We start from the raw sequence: 21621 nt of genomic DNA on the forward strand, positions 1-21621 counted from the left end.
TTAATGAATTTATGCCAACCGTACTCGAAAACGGGCGCAAGGAGACAAGTGGTTTCTGGATCGCTTTGCCACATTTTAAAGAAATATAAAACATGAAATTTCGAGAACTTCGCAAGAAAACTATGTATATTGAGTGTCCCAACAAATATTGTGAACCTCATATTTATGTTAATTCAAAACAAACAATGTGTGATTTAAACTTAAAGCTTTAACTCTACACTGAAAAGAGATAGAGAACTCATTATTTAAGCAAAGTTTCGTATTTTGATAATATCTACAACTCTGTTGAACAAATATTGTCTCAATCTCCTCAAACATAAAAGTTACTGTTTTTATCAGTCTAATTAGTAAATGTTCTGAATACACCTAACAGTCAACATAAAAAACAAAGGCACTAAGACAAAGTTCCCCTTTAGGATTTTTTGGACCACTGTGCAACGTAATCAAAATTGCTGTTTTGTTTTCAGCCACAAACAGCTGTTTTTTGTTTTGACGACAACATGGTATTGATGAACTTTTGCTGAAAATAACAACAATATATCGTTGATTGGTATTAAAAAGGGTAATATTTTTTTCTCGGAAAATGCTTTTTCGCTCTTATCAACACATGTAAAAAACTACTTCTAATTTTTTTATGCACCGTTTAATTTTACAATCTGATATAATTTCTTCAAAAACTCTACTGTTTTACCGAAATTTAAAAAAAATTACAATTTCGATTATTTTATAATTTTTTTGTAGTTTCTGAAAAAAATATTCTGAATTCATCCGTAGTCCAAGAAGCAATTATCTTTCGCCCTCAAAAGGTTACACCAAACCCCAACACTTCTAACGATGCATCGGGTGTTTGAAAGGCGATACTTTTTTAATTGCAAAACTGGAAAATACGTAACCGAACTCGTCCGAACTCAGGAGATATAACCAGTTCAAAATGACTATTTTTGTTAAGTATTTTTAAGATATCTTGTTTAAACTTCAAAATTTTTATACAGTATATTCAGCAAAAGTGTACAACTTTTTCGTCTTCAAAACTCTCTAGAACATATTTTATATAAAAAATCACGCGCAAAAAAGTTATGTTGAAAAAACTGAAAATTGGTGTTATTTGCCTAATATTGTGATAACTATGAAACGATTAATGTTACAGCTATGACTTTTTTAGCAAAGTTGCTAGAATTGGTACAAGCTAAAAACTTTTCTCAGACAATATAGCTCTAAAATGGATATTAATAAAGTTAGTTTTTCTAACTCACTACTAGGTGGATTAATCAATTTTTCAAAAACCTAGTTTTTTAGCCCTTGTAATGTTGGTCATTTGTCCCCAAGACACTATAGGTCTAAAACGCATAGTTTCGGCGGAAAATAGTTTTGATCGCCTTTTTCATATTTTACTCCTGTGTGGCGATGGTTCAAATATAGATACGTTGATATCATTAGTTGGATGGAAGTCAGTATCTAGAATCTTAATACACCAAAAGCTGACGGATTCATCTTCTCCAAAATGGTTGTCTGGAGCAATGCATATGTTTCCAATGTGTTCTGGTGTCGGTTTACTAAACTTGACTATCTTATCTGTACTGTCACGGAAAGAATACCGCAGGGATGGTGAATTTAAACTTATTTAGTGGATCCAAAAAAATAATTTTGAAAACAAATTTTATTTTAGAATTTGAAATCAAACCATGTTGAACCATTATAATCGGCAGGGCAGCATATTTCACGCACTGTAATATGACGAAGTCATCAAATATCACTGAATGTCAAATTTCCATCTACCTATGCAATATTCTTCACCAGCTCCTTGGTGTCCAAGTCATGCTCAATTATTTCTACAAAACAACATAAATAAGCTCCCCCGTCAAAATCGGTAAACCCAAGAAAGCATGGTTTCAGCATAGAGCGCCACCATCATCATCATCATCATCATCAGAAGCAGAAGCAGAGTCAAATCCCTCGGTGTTGATGTGAAAGTAATCCTCCCGACTTTGGCACAGGATCAAATGAAACCATTCCTCTCCTTCACTCGCGGCAGTAGTGCATCAAGATCAGATCCCAAGAACACGCATCGCTCACAAGTACATAGCCGGGCACCTCAGCCCGTCGGAAAACTCTGAAAGCTAAAACGGCTACAAGATGCCGCGCGAAGGTAGAATGTTGGTCGTGCGGTTCACGCTTCAGTAGTCGGTCAGAGCAGTTCCTAGTCATGCCAACCGAATCCACCCGGTCCTACCCTTTGCGTTGAACCTCGTCTCGCTAGGACGCATCGGTTTAACACACATCCAACTCTAGACTATAGGAAAGGTACAACGGCGTTGATCCCACCGACTCAACGTAAACATCGCACGCAGCCAACGACTTCTGGTAAACATCGTCGTAACCAATTTTCATCACTTGCCATTCGCACTCACTCTCTGCAGAGTTTTCCCCGAGTTTTTCCTTCCCATTCGTTCGACGTCTTCCCCGCTACTCGGGATATTGTAGGGAAGTCTACTGACACTCGTGATGTCTGGTTACTACTGATGGAGTTTTTTTTCGAACGATCCCTGTAGTTGTGCATCGGGTTTGTTTTTGAAGTCATACCTGGAGGTCAGTGGAATAATTTTTAGGATCAACAAAAGTTAAAATTTATAATTGATCGTCTCCCTTTTGCTTTCGCACTTTTCAAGATTAAATTTTTTTTTAATTGTAGTTATATTTGTTTTAATTGTAGGCTGTAGCATTTCTTGAGAGGCTGCACTATTTAATTATTTTCTTATTAATAATCATTCCAGTTTAGCTCAATTTCCAAACTTGGGAAAACTGTTTCGAAGCTAGATAATGTCACCACAAGCGTGCACAAAAATCTCCAAAAGACAAATCTGAGTTTTGCATTATGGTAGCTGTGTAAAAATGATAATAATTTTTAAATCATCATGGTGCATATAGAATGTTTTTATTTTGTTTTTTTTTTCTGTGGTATAACTTTTAGCGATTCCCTTCATTTTATAACTTTCTTAAACCCGATTTTGTTATATGCACTGAAAAATTAACAGAAGTTTAGTTCAATGATAACAAACAACGTTTGATCTACGAAAAACTTTACAGTTGAGATGTTTTAAACTTTTTTTTACCGATATTTCATAACCACAAAAGCTGAAGAACTTAAGTTTGAACACTTCTTTGATTATAGTTTTGACACTCTTCCTTAATTTTGATACTTATAAGCTTTATTATAATAATATTTTTTTTTTTATTGTAATAACTGAGATGTTTCAAATTTTGTTTTAATCAATTTGTCAGCGTTTTTTTTCCCCAACCTCGCCTGTATATGGGGTTTATGTTTCATCACTTTCACCCAACCTTAAAAAAAAAAATCCGTACGTACCCACTACCAAAAAATTTCAAGGACAGAACACTTGGACCAAAGATTACTGATGCTACCAACATGGACTTTTTTTTCGAAAAATTTATTTCCCAGTTTTCTCATGTTTTTAAGTTTTTAAAAGCTGAGTTAGTTAGCAAACGAGGGTTTTTGTCATAGTTTTTTTTGCCACGGCCGATCGCCAAAAAACGAACTGTGTTGGCGGTCTGCCGTTTGGCCAATGGTTTTCTTCATCCTCCTTTGTCTTTGATGGGAGTGGGATGGGAATGCGAAACGAGAAACTGTTTCCAATTGACGGTTTAGATAGGGGAAAAGTTCATATAACGCCCCATATGGCTAATTCGCGCTACTCATGTTTTGAAGAATCTGTAACATTTAGAGCCTGCAAAATATTACCAATTTGTTTTAAATGCTGTGATTGGCCATGGCAAGTATGAACATTTCCTTAAAATACTTCTGCGTCGTAAAAATTTGCCGATTTAGGTTTTTCTTAATTTTGATGTAAATTTTTAAACATTTTCAATAAGGTGTCACCAAGCAGAGAAAAATTAATAAGACAATATTTCCTGACACATTTATAGAGGAGAATCAAAACTATGATTTTATACTAAACAATCATCCTGAACTCGCTAAGGTATGCTTTTAATGGGTATGTTTTATCACGGCCCATGCGCTCGTTATAACGCGCCAATCTTAATAAGCTGAAAATAGCATTTATTTTTCAAAACGGGCAATTTTCATTGAGAACCATATTTTGAGCTTTAATTCAGTCAAAAAATTCTACTTTTCATTTTTTTTAAAGGTCCCCCTCTTACTAACACCACACAAAAGTGAAAGTGAATACTCGGCACAAAAAAAATTATGAGTTAAATGCCTTAATAACACTACTTATAATATTTTTTTTAAATTTTGATTAGTCCATTTTGATTTTCTTTTCAGTGTCTGTAAGTTTTGGGTTGTAAGGAAGGATTGGGTTGATGATTAATACGTCCAAGACGAAGTACATGCTGGCCTGCGGATCCGAGACCGACCGAACCCGCTTGTCCAGTAATAACAAGGTCACGATCGACGGCGACGAGCTGGAGATAGTCGAAGACTTTGTCTATCTCGGCTCACTGGTGACCGCAGACAATGACACCAGCCGTGAGATCCGGAGGCGAATTATCAGCGGAAGTCGTGCCTACTATGGACTCCACAAGCAACTGCGGTCGAGAAGACTTAGCCCTCGCACGAAGTGTAACCTGTATATGACGCTTATTAGACCGGTTGTTCTCTACGGGCACGAGACATGGATATTGCTCGAGGAGGACCTGCGTACACTCGGAGTTTTCGTGCGACGAGTGTTAAGAACCATCTTTGGCGGCGTACAGGAGAACGGAATGTGGAGGCGAAGGATGAACCACGAGCTCGCGCGACACTACGGCGAACCCAGTATCCAGAAGGTGGTGAAGGCTGGCCGGATACGCTGGGCGGGACATGTTGCGAGAATGCCGGATGACTGTCCTGCAAAACAGGTGTTCGCCACGAATCCGGTAGGAACAAGACGAGCAGGGGCGCAACGAGCGAGGTGGTTAGACCAAGTGGAGCGTGATCTGGCGAACGTGGGGTGCCCGAGAAATTGGAGAACGGTTGCCATGGACCGAGTGAATTTTAGGAATTATGTTCGTCAAGTTATGTCGTAAGACGGAATACTATGTAAATAAATAAATAAATAAGTTTTGGTGTGTTTTTGATCTTCGGCTGCTATTCGCGTATTTGCAACACAGTTTTGTTCTGTTGCTTTGAATATGGTATATGGAATATTTATTTTAAACAAAATGTACCTACGTTGAATACATATGCATAGCAAATCAGTGATTAGCTTAGGTGGCGCATAATAGGGCATATTCCTCTACACTCGCACAGCTGCTTACTGCCGGACATCTAAGCCGGTGGTTGTTTGCCGGGAGTTGTGAACAAACAAATGTTGTTGTTTTTTCAATGCTGCAATTCAACTTTAGTTCTTCTGTAACAAATCTTAATTTAAGCAAAGAAATGTTAACAATAGAATAAACATAAGGTATGCTTCCTTAAACTTACAGGACTGACATAAGTCTTCACAAAAGCCACACAAAGATGACTATTTCCCTGAGGATGAGACCAACCTGGTCTCGAAGGTTGAAAGAAATTTAATGTCGATTTAAAAAAAATCTTCATTTGAGTTTTATATAAATTTAGCAAATAATGTGAATAAACCCGAGCGTAATCCAAGCAGTTTTCCTCAATATCCAGGCATATCGGGGATCCGGAGATTTTCCTCAAATTATTGATTGAATATCCGACGATAAAAATGATCGAGGGTATGGACCAGATTTTAATATTACGGAATTTTGTTTTGTGTTGACTGTAGGGTCGCACCCCTCGGCGACCGCCTCACCTGTGAATGTGATAACCTTGGTTCTTGAGAGTGTGGCAAGTCGATGAACGAATGAGATGGCAGACACTGTATGGTAGCCGAGAAGTGTAGACGTGGCTGTGACTTGTGGAGGAATAATTAATAATAAATATAATCTGTAGTGCGAGTTAATCAAAGTGTTTTAATATTTATCCGAAGGATATCGTCTCAACAACCTGGCGACGAGGATTAAAAGGTGAGTCTTGATAATAAATTGAAATAGGTGAAAATACATTTTCGGAACGGAAAACAAATGAGGAGGAAGCTAAGATGGCTGCCTGAAGGTGATTTTTTTTTGCAAGCTGGGGGCTGCCTTCCGCACTCGAGACACATTACTTAGGATAAAGCTGTGTTAGTGAGATCGATCGGATGGAGTGTGCGAGTGATTTATGTTGATGATGTTTTCTCTCACGTCAACTGCTTTTGTTTGTTTACCTGTGCATAATTTTTATGTTTTTTTTAATTTTCGAAGCGATATTGCTGAATTGTTGGATGCAGATGATGGTTGATTTTTCAAATTGACATAGCAGGGCACCGGTCGTAATTTGGGTCATCGATTTGTTTAGTAAATCAATTGAAATATTTAATTATATTGTTGATAACCGGTGTGGAGGCGACAAAATTTGAAATTTAGCGAAGCAGAAGGTGAATGAGCGTTTTATATTTGTTTACAATCTGAGTGTTGAGGGACAGGGACTGCGATAATAAAGAGCTAAAATTATATGTACTGGTTCACAAGTGAGTAAGACAGCTGACGCAGGATGTACCAGTAGCGTACATTATTGGACGAAAAATGTACCAGGAGCGTACAAAGGCAGAAAAAAAGGGTTAAGAGTTGTGCCAGTAGCGTACATAGGCGATGAAGGTTCAAGAGGTGTACCAGAAGCGTACAGAGAAAAAAAAGGGGAAGAAAAAAACGTACCAGTAGCGTACAAATGATGGGCGATGATAACAGCCGTGTACCAGTAGTGTATAGTAGGAGTCTAAGGAAAACGTACCAGTAGCGTACAGGAGTTTTTCGAGATGTACCAGTAGCGTACATAGGTATGTTCCTATATAAAAATATAGGGTAATGTATAAAGTCATGGACCAATTGTATCAGTAGCGTACAAAATTACATCTGTTAATGTACCAGGAGCGTACAGGATTTATTTGAGAGATTAGCAAGGATTCTTAAGAGATTGTTGATGTGATTGGTTGAAGAAATGTATATTTATTATTAATACGGTTACACAATTAGATGAAATAAATACAAAACAATGAAAATCCTTTAATGGACTAATGCGTTGAGTTTTATTGATTAAATGAAATATTTGGTACTATAACTATTATTTTTCCACAATATGGACTTGACTATTTACTTGGGGGATTACTCAAAGAAAAAAAACCAAAACAGTATTGTTTATTGAAATCTCGTACTTTTGAAACCTCCATCCGATCAAATTTATTGCAAATTATTCCTTTTCATATGTTTATTAGTGTAAAATAAACACAACAATATTTAACTATGAAGATTATTTATGGTGCAAAATTTGGCATCTTGTTTACAGATGGAGGAAGCACGTCAAATCCCTTGTTTCCGATGTGAAACAGTCGAAAAACAGAAGTTGTCTCAGGAATGGGACACTTGGAAAGTTTCTCTTGAGTGTTATTTCGAAGCATATGGAATAACGGATCAGAGGATGATGAAGGCTAAATTGTTGCCTCTTGGAGGCGTTGAACTTCAACGTGTATTCCGGAGTTTGCCTGGTCACGATAAAGTACCGTTGGTCGCCGTAGACCCGCGAGTGTACGACTTGGCTGTCGAACTACTTGATGGCTATTTTCAAGCAGGCCGTCAATACGTGATTGAAAGAAGGAAACTACGGCAGATCAAACAAAGGGAAGGAGAAAAGTTTTCGCATTTTGTTCTGCGGCTTCGGCAGCAAGCTAGGTGTTGTGGATTTGAGAAACATTCCGGTGAAGTCAGCGAGATATTGAAGGAAATATACTTGATAGATGTGGTAGTAGAGAACTGTCGGATGAACTAAGGAGAAGTATACTGAAGAAGGACCGCTCTTTAAGTGAGATAGAGGAGATAGTCGCGAGTATCGAAGACACAGAGATACAAATGTTGAATTTGAAGGGACCAGCTGTTGTGCAGGAACGAGCTGCTTATGAGATTGGAAATGTGCAAAGTGGGAAGAGATCGTTTCAACACACGGCTTACAGAAGAGGAGATGCTAGGAACAACCCACTGAAAAGGCAATCCGCTGTTGACAATTTCGCTAATCAGAACAATCATTCATGTTTCGCATGCGGCGAGCAAGGCCATTTTGCTAAGTCTACCAATTGCCCCGCGCGAGGTCGTCCATGTCGCCGATGTAAACAGCTGGGTCATTATGAGAAAATGTGTCGCAAGCGGAAGATTGACATGAAAGTGATGACCAAGTCGAAAAGGATCTACAATGTCGAAAATGTACCAACGGAGGAGGTTGACTCTCGTTCCGCATCAGCGGAGAAGGATACCAAAGAGGAAAAAGTTTATTACACGTTCTATGGAGGAAATCAGACAAATGTAGTACCAGGGCGGATTGGAGGCATACCCGTTCAACTGTTGATCGAGTCCGGTGCGGATGCGAATTTGATCAAACCGGAAACATGGGAAATGCTCAAGAGTCGGAAAGTTCACGTGAGGAGTTCTGTTAGAGGATCCTCCAAAGTCTTGAAAGGATATGGTAGTGACAAGCCGCTCACGATTGCTGGTTCATTTGTAGCCGAGATAGTTGTGGGAATGAAGAAGACAGAAGCGGAGTTTTTCGTTGTAGAGGGTGGTCAGCGAGACATCTTGGGTGATAGTACAGCAAAACAGCTTGGCGTTCTGAAGGTTGGTTTAATGAGAAAGAAAATTTAATCCAAGTTGTTATTTTTACGGAATTGTTTATTATTATTTTTCCATGTTATTTTGTTTGATTTAGGTGGGTCTACATGTGAACGAAGTATGTACTCAGAAAAAGTTATTCAGCAAGATTAAAGGCGTACATGCTGAGATCCACATGAAAGACCATGTCAAGCCAGTCTTTCAACCATTACGCCGTGTTCCGATTCCTATTGAGGAGGCGGTTAACAGAAAGTTAGACGAACTCCTTGATCGAGACATTATTGAAGTGAAACAGGGACCAACCACATGGGTTTCGCCTCTTGTAGTGGTAGGCAAAGCATCTGGGGAGCCACGAATTTGTTTGGTTCTTAGACGAGTGAACGAGGCGATCGTGCGTGAACGTTTCCCCATGCCTGTTGTGGAGGAGTACTTGGCCCGATTGTGTCACGGAAAGGTGTGGAGCAAATTGGACATGAAAGAGGCGTTCCACCAAGTTGAACTGGCTGAGGAGTCGAGAGATGTCACAACATTTATAACAAACCGGGGTCTGTTTCGGTTTAAGAGGTTGCCGTTCGGGTTGGTGACCGCTCCCGAGATTTTTCAGCGTATTATGGAGGAGATACTGGCGGGGTGTCAGGGTACTTACTGGTATCTTGAGATATCATTGTCAAAGGAGAAACTCAAGAGATACATGATGCGAACCTGGAAAAGGTAATCTAATCTTATTTTTGTATTTAATTTCTTTTTCTTGTCAAGGTCAGAGCTAAATTTAAACTTGAAATAAAGAATAAATTAGATAAAAAAAAGCAAATTTTAATGTTTATAGGTGATGGATAAGCTCAAAGCCAGAGGAGTAGAACTAAACTGGCAAAAATGTGTCTTTGGTGTTACGGAGTTAGAATTCTTAGGTCATCGGATATCAGTGGAAGGAATCAAGCCGTCACATGCAAAAGTTTCCGCTGTTTTATCATTTCGTCCTCCAATATCAGAATCTGAGATCAGAAGCTTCTTGGGTTTGGCAAGTTATTTAAACAAATTTATTCCTAACCTAGCCACAATTGCTCAACTACTTCGTGAATTAACAAGAAAGGGAACTAAATTCGAATGGGGAGTTTCCCAAAAGAATGCGTTTGAGAAAATTAAAAAATCATTGGCAGCAGCTTCAACCCTAGGATTCTTCGATCCCTTGGACAAAACAGCAGTAGTGGCGGATGCTAGCCCCACCGGATTGGGAGCTGCTTTGGTTCAAACTGATTCGCAAGGGCAATCGCGCATTATCTCTTTCGCATCGAAATCCTTGACAGACACAGAGCGCAGGTACTGTCAAACCGAAAAAGAAGCACTTGCTTTAGTTTGGAGTGTAGAAAGGTTTCGGATGTACCTATATGGCAGAAATTTTGACCTAGTGACTGACTGCAAGGTACTTGAATTCTTGTTTACGTCTCGATCTAAGCCTTGTGCGCGTATTGAAAGGTGGGTGCTGCGTTTACAGTCTTTTGACTATCAGATCGTACACATTCCTGGAGATAGGAACATTGCTGACGCGCTCTCACGTCTATCTATGTCAAAGGCTGTTCCGTTCGATCCTAATGAAGAAATTTTCATTAGGGAAGTCGCTGTTTACGCTGCTACTGCTTCTGCTCTTAAATGGGATGAAATTGAAGAAGCTAGTAAGCAAGATGAAGAATTGCGCGAAGTAGTACGGTTGATTCAAAACGATGACCAACGGAGTTTACCTTTGGCATTCAAGGTAGTAGCGAATGAACTTTGCATCATAAATAATGTTTTGATGAGAGTGGATCGTATAATCATTCCTACTAACGGGAGAGGGTGCTATGTCTCGCTCATGAAGGTCATCCAGGGATGAGATTGATGAAAAGTCATCTTAGGTCAAATGTATGGTGGCCAAATATGGACCAGCAGGTCGAGAAGTTCATGAAGCAATGTAAAGGCTGTACACTAGTGGCAGCACCAAGTGTCCCTGAACCGATGATCCGGAAAGAACTCCCGACTCAGCCTTGGGTAGATGTTGCAGCGGATTTTTTGGGTCCACTGCCGGACGGTCAATATCTGTTGGTCGTAATAGACTACTATAGCCGCTTCATGGAGGTTGTAGAAATGAATTCCATCACAGCAGCGGACACTGTGGCGGAGCTGGCCATTATTTTCAGCCGGTATGGTATCCCAGTCACCTTACGAGTAGACAATGGGCCACAATTCAGTGAAAAATGCGAAGAATTCCGGAGTTTTTGTGAGTCTAGTAGAATACAAATCGTCAACACCATACCATTGTGGCCCGCAATGAACGGCGAAGTGGAGCGACAGAATCGGTCCCTGCTTAAGAGGCTAAGGATAGCGCAAGAGCTGGGGAAAGATTGGAGAGCTGAAATGCGGCGCTACTTATTGACGTATCATTCTACAAATCACACTACAACAGGCAAATCTCCAGGAGAACTGATGTTTGGTAGGAAAATTCGCAGCAAACTGCCTCAAGTTCCACTTACAAGGGTAGAAGATGGAGAAGTTCGGGATAGAGACAAGATCATGAAGGAAAAAGGGAAAGTCTATGCAGATAGCAAAAGGAAAGCTCGAGTTAGCGACATTGTCGTTGGGGACAGTGTGTTGGTGAAGGGAACGAAAAAGGATAACAAACTGGACACAACATTCGCTCCGGAGGAATACGCAGTGGTGAAGAAACAGGGCAGTGATACAACAGTTAAATCTCAGGCAACTGGCAAGGAGCTCCGAAGAAACGTTGCGCACTTGAAGAAGCTAGAACGTCCGGATAGGATGGATACTCAACCTAAAAGGATGAGGGTTGAACCGACACGTTTCAAGGATTTTATCCCACATTAAATATGTAAAGTTAGGGGGGGGGGGTTGTAGGGTCGCACCCCTCGGCGACCGCCTGACCTGTGAATGTGATAACCTTGGTTCTTGAGAGTGTGGCAAGTCGATGAACGAATGAGATGGCAGACACTGTATGGTAGCCGAGAAGTGTAGACGTGTCTGTGACTTGTGGAGGAATAATTAATAATAAATATAATCTGTAGTGCGAGTTAATCAAAGTGTTTTAATATTTATCCGAAGGATATCGTCTCAACATTGACCTTAAATGTCATTAAAAAAAGTTTTGGCGGCTATTTATTAAAATGAAAATTGTAGAATTAATGGTTGTTTTACTCAATAATATTAAAGAATCATAGTGTACAGCAAAGTTACTAAATGAAGTATAGGAAGAATAACATGATGAATCTCAAGCGCTGTTACCATGTATTTGTTTATGTAAACACGGGTAAAATTTCGACAAGAATAATTGGTCGCGATTCGACCAGACCGAACTGAGCGCCATAAACTTGATTTCGAGAAAATCGAGTTCGAAGTTCACAGCCCTACCAATTGATACCATTTCATCAGATATCTTATTTAATCATTTTACTATCACATTTAGACTCTTATAAATCCATCAAGGTTATACTGGTCGATTTCTGATTACACATCAAGCAGAAAACTGAACTTTAATAGCATTAGGTTTGCACCCAGTTCACTCTGGTCGAACCAAAATGTTTAAAAAATTGCCATGCGCTATCATTTCACTGGGTAATTTGTTCTAAACGTAGCAGCCTGCTTATAGGCGGTTTACAATCAGCGTCCAACGAGTATGACTGATGCTTGAAAAATGTTTTTTTTTCGTTGAGCCAGAGTGAACCGAGCCATACAAATTTCGCACTTTTGAAAAGCGGAATATCTGTGATTTTAACTTACCGGTTGCGTTCTGAACGACAGTAACCAATAAAATAAAGCATCTTTTATCGTTAAATGTCAAAAATCCCAACATTCCCTTTAGTAAATTGGAAAACAAAATTCAAGGGATTCGGTTCAGTCTGGCTGAACGAGATTTTAATAAATGTTAACAATCCGCAACATGAAGTTTTTAGCTACGGGGACGTTTCTTACCATTTAATTTATTAGATATTAGTTCCTGACAATCCGAAGAACTGTTTTGAAAAGAAAAAAATCAACACACATAAGCTTATTTCGCACAAAATCAGTTTCATGACCAAAACATGCTTTTCATCTTCACCTCAAAGCTGGCTCTCAGTTCACTTTGGCGCAACGCATTTTTGCCATTTCCACTGTCTGCAACATTGAAATTTTCTAATAAAATCAGTAAAAATAGTAAAAAGGTTTTGATTTTCATTTGATAGGTAGTTTATCATGTTTTGCATCCGTTGCAATAGATAACTCATTTTTTTTTTCAAATTGGCGTTCAGTTCGGTCTGGTCGAATTGCGACCAATTAAGCCTTTAAATCTACTTCAAAGTTCCCATTTTGCGAACTTGCGAACTTTACCAACTTTCAAGTTCCATGAAATTTAAACAGAAATTAAAACAGTACGTCAAAGCTTTTTTGAGCATTTACTGAACCTTATTAAAAATGAAGTCCTATGGACCTCGAAATAGCATTTTGAACAGAAAAAAGTTCCACATCCCTAAAGTCTGTTTCATATAGAATCTGGTTACATCTTTTCATTTACTGCAGCGCCCCTAGTTGTCACATCGCGAATCTATTGACAGTGTTTTGATCCGGACGGTTTGTTTACTAAGTGGTGAAAATTTCATCAAGATTGAAGCAGTCAGTCAAAAGATATCGACGATTGGGATTGGGCCTGCTAAAAAGAATAAAACTTGCTCTTTACTTTTACACAGATTTCCATAAGAATGACAGCTAATCGGAGTGAAATTGGAATGAAGGCTATTGCTTTCTCTGTTTATCACACGTGAAATCATATACTGGGATTGCGAGCGCGACCATGCCCATGGAACGCGACAGGTGAGAGAAAATTCTGCACACTCATGTAGAGAAACCGACGTGGTTAAGGAGTCAGGGGTAAAGATCGCGAAATTCCTGAAATATCCAAAATCGACTGTAAATTCGGTGCTGCAACGTTACCGGGAGATCCTTACGGTGGATCGAGTAAAACAAACCAGGCGTAAAAGTGGAACATATGATCGGAAGCTGCGAGCAAAGGTAATTCGATCAGTTCAGAATAATCCTGGAATCTTCTTGCGTGATTTGGCGAAAAAGTTCAAGACAGACCACAGTACAGCTCAACAAATTTGTTTGCGAGAAGGCTTGCGGTCGTATCATGCAAGCAAACGCCCCCACAGGACGCTGAAACAAAACCTGGTTGCCAAAACCAGGACAAGTAAGTTGTACGAGACAGTGTTGATCAAGAACAACGGATGCATTTTGATGGACGACGAAAATTACGTCTAAATGGATTTTGGACAAATACCCGGTAACAAATTTTACCTTGCGAAGCGTAAAGGGAATGTTGCGGGTAGATTCAAGTTTGTTTTCGCAGATAAATTCGCTAGTAAGTTGATGATTTGGCAAGGGATCTGTAGTTGTGGGAAGAAGACTAAGCTTTTCATCACTGGGGACACAATGAATGGAAATGTTTACAAAGAAGAATGTCTCCAGAAGAGGGTTTTGCCATTCATTCGGTTCCACAAAGGTCCGGTGAAGTTCTGGCCGGACCTGGCAAGCTGCCACTACAGCCGGGATGTCGTTAAGTGGTATAAGGAGAACAAGATCGATTTTGTTGAAAAAAGTATCAATCCACCAAACTGTCCGGATTTTCGTCCCATCGAGAAATATTGGGCAATAGTTAAGGGCAAACTGAAGAAATGTGGCAGAACAGAACCATGAAAAAACCCGCTCAAATGGAAAAGTGGTGGAACAAGATGGCGAATGAGGTTACCAGCAGTACTGTGCAGAAAATGATGGGTGATATCACAAAAAAAGTTCGAAATTTCATCCGAAAATCTGACGAATGATTTTTATGTATTTTTTTCCTAAAAGTGCCATAAAAATCCTACAAAACTCAATTTTTACTTTTGTTGTACGTTATTCCTTTGCGGATAAATGATCTATTTTATCCGACCAGATTCTATGTGAAACAGACTTTAAGTGTATTTATAAGATCGTTCTTTATGTGATATCCGAAATTTTGGTTGCTTGGGTTAGGTTAAAATTGATCATTGGCTTTCCAGAAGGTCACATTCCAAGTTTAAGCTAGATCTGACTACAGGAAAATGTTGTATTGAGTCTTTATTGTGAATGGGATTTTGAGAAATATGGTTCATAAATAGAAAAAAATAATGATTTCTTATTATTAAGTTTTATTTTGACAAGATGCCCAAGTAACCAAAAGTCGCATAGTTACATAATCTTGCACATTAAAAGTTCATATTCGGCTGAATACAAGGTACTCGAGAGAAATTAAACCCGTCTTCCCTAATTGCTTGTTTTGGACTTTTAAATGACCATAAAAAGTGTATACAAGTAGCATAGAACAGTTTAGTGCGTTCCAAGTATCTTAAAAAATCTGGGTATCAATTTGGCCTATCGTTAGGTTAAAAAAGTAAGGCATAATATTAAAAAGTAAACAGACCACTAGTTTAGCGTTAAGATGTTGCACAAGAATGAACAACAGAATATCATAGTTACGAAGATAGGAACAACAAATGTGAAAAAAAAGAAAATTAAAAAAAAGAAATTTAAAAAAAACATACTTTTCTCCTGGATTGCCTTTAAATTATTTTCCTTTTCATTTCAATTCAGTTCAATTCAAAACTGTGAATGAATGTTTTATTTACTTGGAAAATTTGCATCCTTCAAAATTTGAACCTGACTGAACCATCAAGGTGAGAACTGAACATGCCACCTCTGTACCATGGCCTATCCTTAGATTGCTGTTGTTTTAAACATCAATATAAAATAAACTTTGAATTATCGCCTTTTTTATCCATTTTGAATTATTAAACCAATTACAAATTAAATTTTTCAAATCATTTACTTAAATAAAAAATGCAACTAATGTGCCAAAATTGGAGCACTTAATCAGTATTTGATACTGGCAAACCAGTTCTATTATTCATTTTTCTGATATTAAATGCTTACTTAGTGCTCGCTCTATCAAATTTAATTTATTAGTTCCATCTATTTTTTCTAGTTTAGATAAATGATTTGAAAAATTGTATTGAAGTTTAGTTTTATAATTTCAACGTTTTTTCTTTAAGTACAATTACTTTAAGTTACAAGTATTTTTATATGAAGTAGGGTATTTTCGATTATCAAAACCTTGTTAGTTCCACCGATTTCTCCGCTTATTTTAAATGGAAATGGTTTCGCTTATCATCAAAAATAATCACAAAAAATGAAAAGTTACACTAAATGCTTTCTTTCTAGCTTTCGGAACTTCTAAAACCATCATGATGTATGAGACAATTGTAGATTTTGGCTCGTCACAACTTGATTTCGTAGATAGCGATCCATTTTATTCAATCTACAACGTGTTAGATTCAAAAAACTGTTTTCGAGGTATTTTTTTACTTTGACTGTACACTCCTGAGGGTGATGTAATTGGACTTCGACATATTCGTCAAATTTATGAACTTTGACCAGATAAACAATTATGTTAAGACATCAAAGTTCTTATTTGAATAACAAAAAAGATAGCATTTTATCTCACTATCGATGGAACCCTTGGCAATTTTTTTTTACCAAAATATGCACCACATGTAAAACTCAACAATTTTACTGAAGACATCCAATGTCTATCTTTACATTCCTGGGCGCTATTGTTTCGTACAGTTCTATTGATGTTCTGCACCACTGTGCATTGTAAACTTATTAATTCAAACAATTCACTACGATTCAACTGACAGTGGAATCTGAATTAATGCGAAAACCGAAAATATTGCATTAATTTTAATCGCGATTTTCTCGACTGCACGTTTTTGCCTTTCTAACAGAAAGGTTTGGTTATCGGTCGATTTGAGAGATCATTAATTATGGGTCTTAGACATACCTTTATAGGTACCTATCGACTCAGCTCGACGAGTTCTGTTGATGTCCGTGGATTTGTATGTGCCATTTTAAAAATGTCTAGAACGTTTTTGCGAAACTGGGCTGCACAATTAAAATGATTTTAGTCTCAAAAGAATGCATTTTTTTTTCTACACAACCCTTTCAAAAACGGGAAAAAAACAAAATAGTTGAAACCGTTTTCTTTACCAAATACATATCATACTTATTATGGCATAAAAAAAAGTTGCTAGTGGCGCCTCGAAGCAGCAGCACCAGCAATCATTTATAAATTGAAGATAATCAAAATAAAAAAATAATATTTTTATTAACTCGAGAATTGAACCAAAACCCTTCAGATCCCAAGTTGCAAGCGCTATCCAATAAACCATCGGCACGCTTGATTGAAAGCGGCTCAAACTCAAATAGGTAAAAGGCATTACTAAGACGCACCGTGGTCTGGGCAGTTTCTCAGTCTGCTGGGGCAAATACGGCAACAGTGTTTATATCTTACACTTCTTGCTTTTCAATGCAGCAAATGGCGGATGGGCGTTTCCTTCAGAGTCCGCCATGCCTATAGACATTATAATTTCATTTATGAAATTATAGTGTCTAAAGCCATGCCGGGTGTCAACAAAATGCAGAGCCGTACAGGAAACTGCGTTGGGGGGGAATTTATATGAAGATCTTATGACCCTCGTTTTTTTTACTCGTGTTGAAGAATGAATTTATGTTTTTTTTTTCATTTCTACATACTCATACATAATTTAGATTCAATTTCAGATGCAGAATTCAGATTCAGTTTTCAAATTCAGGATACAGGTTTAGGAATCAGAATTCAGGATTCAAAATTCAGAATTCAAAATTCAGATTCAAAACTCATATTCAGATTCAGAATTTAGATTCAGAATTCAGATTCAGAATTCAGATTAAGAATTCAGATTCAGAATTCAGATTCAGAATTCAGATTCAGAATTCAGATTCAGAATTCAGATTCAGAATTCAGATTCAGAATTCAGATTCAGAATTCAGATTCAGAATTCAGATTCAGAATTCAGATTCAGAATTCAGATTCAGAATTCAGATTCAGAATTCAGATTCAGAATTCAGATTCAGAATTCAGATTCAGAATTCAGATTCAGAATTCAGATTCAGAATTCAGATTCAGAATTCAGATTCAGAATTCAGATTCAGAATTCAGATTCAGAATTCAGATTCAGAATTCAGATTCAGAATTCAGATTCAGAATTCAGATTCAGAATTCAGATTCAGAATTCAGATTCAGAATTCAGATTCAGAATTCAGATTCAGAATTCAGATTCAGATTCAGAATTCAGATTCAGAATTCAGATTCAGAATTCAGATTCAGAATTCAGATTCAGAATTCAGATTCAGAATTCAGATTCAGAATTCAGATTCAGAATTCAGATTCAGAATTCAGATTCAGAATTCAGATTCAGAATTCAGATTCAGAATTCAGATTCAGAATTCAGATTCAGAATTCAGATTCAGAATTCAGAATCAGAATTCAGATTCAGAATTCAGATTCAGAATTCAGATTCAGAATTCAGAATCAGAATTCAGATTCAGAATTCAGATTCAGAATTTTTGTAAATTTATTTTCGGCATATCGGTGAAAAATTTAGATTCATGGAGAAAGAATATCAGAATTAAAAATTGATGAAGCTGGATGTTGCGAGGTAAAGTATGGTGTACGTTAATAAATTTTCCTTGCAAAAATGTTCTTTCGCTCTTTTCATCATCCGTAAAATTTCTCCTCACTTTATCAATTTTCAATTCTGGAATTGTTTCTCCAAGAATACCAATTTGCACAGTTTTTGATAAATTTGCGATGACTTAAAGATCATTACGCATGAAAACACGATTTTGTTTTGTGAAAACTTTTTTTCACAATTTTTCTGAAATTAAGTTTGCTGCATACTTTTAGGGGTAAAACCATACTATTAAAAGTTGTAAAATCCGTAATCATAAAAAAAAATTTGGATGAAAGAAATTTCAATGTTGAAAACCGTGTGATGCAAAACAATCAAAATGAGATTTACAAGATTAAGAATTCAGATTCAGAATTCAGATTCAGAATTCAGATTCAGAATTCAGATTCAGAATTCAGATTCAGAATTCAGATTCAGAATTCAGATTCAGAATTCAGATTCAGAATTCAGATTCAGAATTCAGATTCAGAATTCAGATTCAGAATTCAGATTCAGAATTCAGATTCAGAATTCAGATTCAGAATTCAGATTCAGAATTCAGATTCAGAATTCAGATTCAGAATTCAGATCCAGAATTCAGATTCAGAATTCATATTCAGAATTCAGATTCAGAATTCAGATTCAGAATTCCGATTCAGAATTCAGATTCAGAATTCAGATTCAGAATTCAGATTCAGAATTCAGATTCAGAATTCAGATTCAGAATTCAGATTCAGAATTCAGATTCAGAATTCAGATTCAGAATTCAGATTCAGAATTCAGATTCAGAATTTAGATTCAGAATTCAGATTCAGAATTCAGATTCAGAATTCAGATTCAGAATTCAGATTCAGAATTCAGATTCAGAATTCAGATTCAGAATTCAGATTCAGAATTAAGATTCAGAATTCAGATTCAGAATTCAGAATTCAGATTCAGAATTCAGATTCAGAATTCAGATTCAGAACTCAGATTCAGAATTCAGATTCAGAATTCAGATTCAGAATTCAGATTCAGAATTCAGATTCAGAATTCAGATTCAGAATACAGATTTAGAATTCAAATTCAGAGTTCAGATTCAGAATTCAGATTGAGAATTCAGATTTAGAATTCTGATTAAGAATTTGGATTAAAGATCAACCTGGAATTTGAAATTGGAACTTATATTCAAATATTAGACTAAGTGTTGTAACTCAAAATTCAAACTTTAGAATCAGAATAAGATTTCAGATTTAGTTTACAGAATGAGATTAATCATTTAATAGTCATATTACTTTCCCCTCCTTTTGTGGGAATTTTTCCTCTATGCATGGTTGAGCTCTAAAAAAGGTATCATGCTAGGGCACGCGTCACGGCTATCCATCAATATTGTAGTTGGTTTTACTTATTCAGTAAAAAAAAAGCATAAAAAAACAGTAAGATTCGAACCGTGACCAGCAACGTGAAAGTTCTGGTTGCTACCACGGCACCATTTCAGCGTGTTATAAATCTTGGAAATTCTACTGTTTAAATACCATTCTTTCCATACATAAAATGAGCTCCTTACATACCAGTTCGCTTTTCCCCAAAAAAACGTATCAGGCATCATTTTTTTATATTGAGATTGGAATTTTTCGTGTTTGAATATCTGAAATCATACTTATATGATTCAGAGGGAAGGAATCTATCATGTATATTCTATATTATTTTATATATTTCCAAATATAATTTAAACTCTGTTAGAAAGGCTCCAATCCACTGTTAAGTGTATTAAATCGGGTTTTTTCACATGGGACAATCTTGTGTGGAATGGCAGAGCATAACTCAAAAACGTTTTTCAGAGATTTTTTTTAACTTCAATTTTTTAAATTCAGCGGATGATTCTAAATTTAAACTGATATTCAGTTTTTTTAAGATAATCAATTGAATTAGTAAGTTCCTAAACGTGATGGATTTCACCAGTGAGAAAAAACGTTCATTTGTCTACTCCGCCAGACGAAAAACAAAGAAGAAAACCTTCCAAATCCCCACAATTCGACACGGGAGGGAAGAAAACTCGACAGCAAACTCGGTCGGATTTCCTTGAGGTGGATCATGACGGTGATGAGCACAGGTTCTCCTGTTGTTTGTATAGTTGGCCAACATCATCATCATCAGCATCATCATCAACAACAACATCAACATCGCCGCGGTAGCGCAGCGCAGCGTGGTTGTCAGTCAGTCACCGAGTTGTGTGTTAGCATAGACATAACGCACCCCTCTCTCCCTCGTACTTCCTGATCTTGCCACCACCATCGTTGCCGTTTTTCCTGTGCGTTTCTGCTGCGAATTTGCGATCGGCGGCGGTGCTTTTGGCGGTCGTCCGTCGGTGGCGCATCTTTTTCTCTCGCTCTGGTCGTCGTTGTATACATATCTACGTATAGTAAATAGTAGACAGCTCTTCTTCGGCGGCAGCAGCATCCGAGACAGTCGAATGCGGGAAAATCATCGAAAAGAAAATCCACGACCGGAGTAGAGCACCGCGGCAGAACTCGACTCAACTAAGAAAAAACCGACACCGGACGATGGGCCGCGCGATCTATATTTACTCCTGGCTGGCTGCATGGCATGGCCTGATGTACCCGAGATGAGTTTTCATCTCGGCAAACCTTTTTAGCACGGCTCTCGATCGTCTGTCTGTGCGTTCTGCGTGCTCCCTCTCGCTGCACCCTCTTTTGGAACCTCGTCGTTTCCTCCGCCTGCCTCGGAACATTCACACTAGAAACGGAGGCCGGCCAAACCGACCGATCTCCACCACACACTGTTGATGCAAACCCGACCGACCATTTTTCACCTAGCAAATTGACATCGGCCGTCAGCCTGTTCAATAGAAGCTGCGCATTTGTGTGAGTGGGTTTACCGCCGATCATCGTAAGGTGGGAGGATTCGGGATTCGGGGTTATTTGGGTGGCTGGTGGGTGGATAGATGCGATCAGGTCGGTCCAATGAACGAAAGATGTCCTCCCTTGTGTAGTTTTTCTTGTTGCCGAAAAACTGTTCGAAGATTCAAAATAAACCGCGACTAACTGACTGACTGACTGACTGACTGGCTTACAAAGTTTTGTTCGTAACAAGCTACAACTGTGCGTTCTAATGATAAACACAATGTTGTACCAGGTTGCATCTTATTTTCGTGACACAGGAGCCAATTTAGTTGAACACGAGATGATTGCTCAACGGGAAACGGAGAAAAATCCAAGGATCGAAACATCAAAGCATGGTCCATGTTTTAAATCATTTTAATCATCTGTCTCAATTATTGTGAAGAGATTTTAACAAAGCATTTTTAAATTTCTACACAATAACCGGGAATCTACGAGTTCGGTAATTGATTTAAAAGTTTTATAAAAAGAAATATTGG

The 21621-nt window shown here is 37.8% G+C and overlaps 2 protein-coding genes across 4 annotated transcripts in view; one reads left to right on the plus strand and one right to left on the minus strand.

Annotated features, from left to right (window-relative positions):
• Window positions 1-21621, minus strand: part of LOC129754246 (protein vein) — a 201575-nt gene that overhangs the window by 166000 nt on the left and 13954 nt on the right. Inside the window, exon 2 of one of the 3 annotated variants that reach the window (XM_055750196.1) lies at window positions 9302-9357. The exons of the other annotated variants lie outside the window; for them this stretch is intronic. The gene's annotated coding sequence lies outside the window, so the exon portion shown is untranslated. The remainder of the gene's footprint in view (window positions 1-9301; window positions 9358-21621) is intronic. 3 annotated transcript variants of the gene reach the window in all.
• LOC129752660 (uncharacterized protein K02A2.6-like) lies at window positions 10567-11511 on the plus strand. Its single transcript, XM_055748429.1, has one exon. The coding sequence runs from the start codon at window positions 10567-10569 to the stop codon at window positions 11509-11511; it is 945 nt and encodes a 314-aa protein (XP_055604404.1).

Source organism: Uranotaenia lowii, chromosome 3 (genome assembly GCF_029784155.1).
Source record: "Uranotaenia lowii strain MFRU-FL chromosome 3, ASM2978415v1, whole genome shotgun sequence".
In the NCBI taxonomy this organism is placed as follows: Eukaryota; Metazoa; Arthropoda; class Insecta; order Diptera; family Culicidae; genus Uranotaenia; species Uranotaenia lowii.

Excerpts from the sequence above, each read along its gene's own strand:
- LOC129752660 (XM_055748429.1), top strand. The coding sequence starts at position 10,567 with ATGGACCAGCAGGTCGAGAAGTTCATGAAGCAATGTAAAGGCTGTACA.